The sequence below is a fragment of the Myotis davidii genome, unplaced genomic scaffold, assembly GCF_000327345.1.
Source record: "Myotis davidii unplaced genomic scaffold, ASM32734v1 scaffold892, whole genome shotgun sequence".
NCBI classification, from domain to species: domain Eukaryota; kingdom Metazoa; phylum Chordata; class Mammalia; order Chiroptera; family Vespertilionidae; genus Myotis; species Myotis davidii.
The window spans coordinates 763,530-769,363 of NW_006284341.1; the positions used below are offsets into that span (position 1 = coordinate 763,530).

Consider the following 5,834-nt stretch of genomic DNA (forward strand, 5'->3'; position numbering starts at 1 on the left):
GTTTAACAAAAGCCATTTGGGGAACTAAACTGATTTATGCTGCTACTTCCACCACTTTCCAGCTGGGTGACCTTGAGCAACTTGATAATATGTATCAAAAGGCTTAAAAATGTTCCTGTTCTTGTATCTAGTAATTTCACTTTTAGCGGTCTGTTTAGAAAACTAAAGTACTGAAAATTTTGTTAGGCATAAATATATTCATACAACATTATTTATAGTAGCAAAAAACCTCAAAACTAAACATCCAATACTAGGAGAGTGGTTAAGTAAATTATTTTCACAAAATGTCATGGAGTCATTAAATTATATCTATAAAGAATTTTGATAACATGGGAAATAAGTTTTATGCTTAAGTAAAAAATATGCATGTGTATATGTACAATTGTAGATATGTATGAAATTGTGTAAATATAAATGTACATATTACATATAAATATATCTTAGTTCTATAAACATATCTTGTGTAGAAAAAAGACTGAAAACAGGCCAAATACTAATTGTGGTTCCTTTTAGTTGAGAGGATGATGAATAATTGGTATATTTTTATACATCATTCTGTATTTCCTAATAAGAATTATTACTTTTATAACCAAAATAGTCTATTATGTTTATAATCAGAACAAAACCCCATTTTAAAAAGAAAGCAGGACACAAGTACTAGGCCTCAATTTATTAACCCCAAAACCGTCTGTGTTAAGACCCTAAAAATATATCTACGACAAAACTTGAAACATAGCTTAGGGCAATGGAAATAGAATAGTCTGGTTATTTTATTATTCTTGGTATACATTAAAGTGCCTGCCACATAATAAGCATTTAATAGTAAAAATTTAAAAGAACGAAACAATCATAATAATAATTTTAGGAGATGTGCACCATGAGGGCAGCGACTTCTGTGTTTTGTTCACTGATCCAGCTCAAGCGCCTAGAATACTTCTACCACTTAAAGTGTACAATTTAGTGGTTATTAGTATATTCACAAGATTTTGCCATCATCACCACTTTCTAATTCTAGAACATTTTTATCATCCTCTCCACAAAAACCACATTCCCATTGGCAGTCACTTCCACTTCCCCTCCTACTAGCCCCTAGCACCACTTTCTGTCTTTCTGGATTTGCCTACGAATCTGTAGTTTTTTTTTTTTAGACGTTGAATGGTTGGCATCGTTTCTTGTTTCCTTTTTTGGTTTTGTAAAGAAAAATAAGGTTTTGTGGGGTTTGTTTTTGAAACAAAACATAAGCCCCCTCCCTGCCCAGCCTGCCTCCTGCCCCTGTGAGGTGCTGGATCGCCTGGTCCTGAGTGAGGGAAGGCTGGCCTGGGCCACAGAGGAGAGGAGAAGAGAGGAGAGAGGGGAGAGGAGGCTGGAGGGGAGGGGAGGGGAGGGGAGGAGAGGAGAGGAGAGTAGGTTCTCCATGTGGGAGCTTCCTCAGAGCCAGAGAGGAAGGGGATTTGGGACTGCAGTGTGGCTTTATTAGGCAAAAAATAAAATTAAAATCTTGACACTCATGTGCACTATACAAATGGAGGCCAAGGGGCACCACTTCTGAGTTGGAACCATCTCTGGCAGTTAGACATTCCTATGCAGGTTGGACATCCATATAAATGGAGTCATACAATATAGGATCTTTGCTCTGGCTTCTTTTATTTAGTACTAGAGGCCCGGTACACAAAAATTTGTGCACTTGGGGGGGGGGTCCCTCAGCCTGGCCTATGCCCTCTTGCAGTCTGGGACCCCTCGGAGGATGTCCACCTGCTGGCTTAGGCCCGCTCCCTGGGGGATCAGGCCCAAGCTAGTAGTCAGACATCCCTCTGGCAGCCCGGCAGCCCTTGAGGGATGTCCACTTACCAGCAGGGAGCAGGCATAAGCTGCAGTCAGACATCCTTAGCGGTGGGGGTCCCACTTGGGTGCCTGGCCAGCCTGGAAGACAGGCTGATGGCTGTTTGCAGCTGGTCACACCCCCTTCACTGTGGGGGTCCCCACTGGTGTGCCTGGCCAGTCTGGGTGAGGGTCTGAGGGCCGTTTTCAGGCTGGCCAAGCTCCCCGGGAACAGAAGCTCCCAGCCTCTCTTTTTTTGCTTTTTTCTTTTTTTATTCTGAGATTTATTTTCCTTCTATAATTGAAACTTTGTAGCGGGAAGCTTGGCTTCCTGCTCGCTCCAGCTCTGTGGCCATGGCCTGCTGAAAACAGGGATCTGGGGTTTATTTACCTTCTATAATTGAAACTTTGTTGCCTTGAGTGGAGCTCAGAGCTGGCTGCAGCAGGCGGGAAGCTTGGCTTCCTCCATCACTGGGCAACCAAGCCTCCTGCTTGCTCCAGCTCTGTGGCTGCTGGCCGTCATCTTGGTTGGGTTAATTTGCATATAGTCGGTCTGATTGGCTGGTGGGCTTGGCTTAAGGCATAGCAAAGGTATGGTCAATTTGCATGTTTGTCTTTTATTAGTGTAGATAAAGTTTACAAGGTCCATCCATGTTGTAACATGTATTAGCACTTCATTCATTTTTATGGCCAAGTAATACTCTATTGTATGGATATACCACACTTTGTTTATCCATTCAGCAGTTAATGGATATTTGGGTTATTTTTACTTTTTGGCTATTGTGAATTATGCTGCTATGAACATTTGTATACAAGTTTTTTATGAACATTGAATATGTACCTTGGGTATATACACAGGAGTGGGATTTGGGGGGTCGTATAGTAATTCTGTGTTCGGTAGTTCCTCACTCTATTCTCTAGTTCTGGTTCAGTCTCATGTAGCAATTAGGTTCAACTAGGGCAGTTTCATGAAGATTAAATTTGTTAGTTACTGTATCAGTCAGGGTTCTCCAGAGAAAGAGAATCAAAGGGAGATACATATCTATTTCTATATCTATATTTAAAAAGATTTATTAATCCTCACCTAAGGATATTTTCCCACTGATTTTTAGAGAGTGGAAGGGAGAGGTACATGCCCTTGACGGGGAATTGAACCTGTAACCGTTCATCTAGACTAGTGTTTAACCAAACAGTTGAGCACCATAGCCCATCCAAGTTAACACAAAGTTAACCATCACGTTACTTTAAATGATCATATTCACTTATTTTCAGAAAAATGGGACTAATGATGGAGACTATGTTTTTCTAACTGGAGAAGACAATTACCTTAACTTTTCAAAGATTGTGGAGTGGAATGGAAAAACGTAAGTCTAATGATTCATCAGTGTAATTATTTTTCATTTTTTATTTAAAGTGAATGTCCACTTCCATATTATTTTAAAAAATATATTTTAACACTGTCATTTTGGGGATGAAAAACCTATAAGTATGTAAAATATACTTACAATTATTATTTTAAAAATCAAGATTGGGATCATGCACTTGAGAAATTGAATGTTGATGGTTGAAGATCACTCTTCCACTTGGGAGTCATGTGCAGCTGCAGCATCGATACTTTTCAAACTTGTTTTGTGGGGAATGGAAGACATTCTCTTTTTAATTTAATTTAATTTAATTTAATGATTGTGGATTGTTTGTGTTATTTTTTTAATTTTTATTAATTTTTAAAATCCTCACCTGAGGATATATTTATTGGTTTTAGAGAGAGAAGAATGGGGAGGAAGGGAGGGGGAAGGAAGGAGGGAGGAGGAGGAGGAGGAGGAGAGAGAGAGAGAGAGGGAGAGAGAGAGAGATCCATGGGAGAGAAACACATCAATAGGTTGCCTCCTGTACCCGCCCTGAATGGGGAGGGAATCCACAACCTAGGTATGTGCCCTGACCAGGAATCAAACCCACCACCTTTTGTTATACGGGACAATGCTCCAACCAGCTGAGCCATCCGACCAGGGCTGTGTTATTTTTTTTAAAGATGGAATACATTTGAGTTCAGGATGATAGTATTTCAAAAATATGTTTATTTTAGTATTTATAACATAAATTACTTCCAAAAAGGAGCTAAAGCTACCTATAAAACAAGATAATTGTTTAAAGTTAGAGAAATTAGAAACCTTTGAAAGAAAACAAGGCAATTCTTCAGGGACTGAGGTAAGAGGGTTTCTGTTCTTGAACTTTAAATTTATTTCTAAGCTTCCCAGAAATACAGGCAAAAAAACTGGTGTGGAATATAGGAAAACTCTCGGTAGTATCTTCATAACTTTTCTGTAAATATCAAACTGTTTATAAAATAAAAAGTTAATTTAAATTTAAAAAATCACGTACATAAACATATTTGTAAGCATGCGCGTGCGTGCATGCACACACACACACACACACGCACACACACACAAATATACAAGACCCCTGAAAGAATATGTAAGAAACTGGCAACAGTGACTTACTGAGGGGAACTGGGTTGGAAGGGAAATTTACTAATAAACAGGATGTAGCTGGTTTTTGTTTTAAACCCATTCTGTATTTTTTTCAGTCTTAAAATAGTTTAATCCTTTTATAATGTGTTATAATTACGGATACATATATGGTATAATGCTATCTTATTTAGTATATTTGGACTTATTTTTTCTTGTTTATGACTATTCTATCCTTAGATTTTTGATTCAGATAACAATATTTTTCTAACAAAATCTAAAGCTATGTATTGTCTTTTTTCTCCTTCCAAATAAGACAATAACTTTACTCAGTTCTTAAACACACACACACACACACACACACACACACACACTTTATTATTCTTGTCTATGACTTATTTTACCTTCTTAAAGAGGCAAATATAATGAAAAAGTTCATTTTTTATTAATTGCCAACATCTTTTATTTGCCTCACTTTTTTTCCCTTCTCAAATCTTCCTCCGGGTTTAGTTTTCTTGCTGAAGAGTATCCATTCATACAGTGGTGCCCAACCAGAGGCAGTTTTGCCCCCTCCGGGGACATTTGGTGATGTCTGGACACATGTTTGGTTGTCACAACTGGGAGGTGCTACTGGCATACTGGTAGAAACCTGGGATGTTGCTAAACATCCTACAATGTACAGGCTCAAAACATCAATAGGGTTAATAGGTTGAGGAACCCTGCATCAGTAGTTCTTTACGAAAGGATCTGTGGGTGGTAAACTTTCTTAGACTTCACATATTTATAATGTCTAAATTTCACTCTCAGTTTCAAATGACTAGTTAGGTATAGAATTCTAGGTCGACAGTTCAAAATTATGAAGATATTACTCCATTGACTTTTGATGTCTCTCTCCTTAGTCTTTTGCACTTTTACTACAACATATCCATATCTAAATTTATTTGTATTCATCCTTTTAGGCCCTTGGGACATACTTTCAATCCAAGGCCTCATATCTTTCTTAAATTTTGAAAAACTTTCAGAAATTATCTCTTCACTTACTGCTTCTCTGTAATTTGCTCTATTTTCTCCCTCCCCCCAAAAGAAAAAAAAACAATTAAACATTTATTGGAGCTTCTGCATCTATTCTCTCTATCTTAATCCTCTCATTTTTAACTTTTCTGAGCTTATCTATATATATAAAAGGCTAAGTGACCAACCGTACATACATCCATATGTCAACCAACCGACTGACCAACCGGCCGGTACATGTGACACACACTGGCAATTTAAAAATAAATGTTGACTTGCGCATGCGCGATACATATAAAGCTTTTGCTGGTGCCAATCACACGTGTTTTAATTTTATACTATATTATATATACTATTTTGACATGTAATTTTTTGCAGTAACATAATTACCACATGAATCTTTCTTCTAATTAATTTCCTTTCAATGTGCACAAATCTGTGCAGTGGGCCACTAGTTACAATATAAGGAACATTGACCAACAATTAAACAAAAACTGAATCAGATTATTTTAAATTTGTTTTGTGTATCTGTGGCCTCAG

The 5,834-nt window shown here is 37.8% G+C and overlaps 1 protein-coding gene across 1 annotated transcript in view; it reads left to right on the forward strand.

Annotated features, from left to right (window-relative positions):
* SCARB2 (scavenger receptor class B member 2) overlaps positions 1-5,834 on the forward strand; it is a 63,985-nt gene that overhangs the window by 40,327 nt on the left and 17,824 nt on the right. The window contains exon 6 of the mRNA XM_015570228.1: positions 3,091-3,183. Coding sequence (XP_015425714.1) covers positions 3,091-3,183 — 93 coding nt within the window. The remainder of the gene's footprint in view (positions 1-3,090; positions 3,184-5,834) is intronic.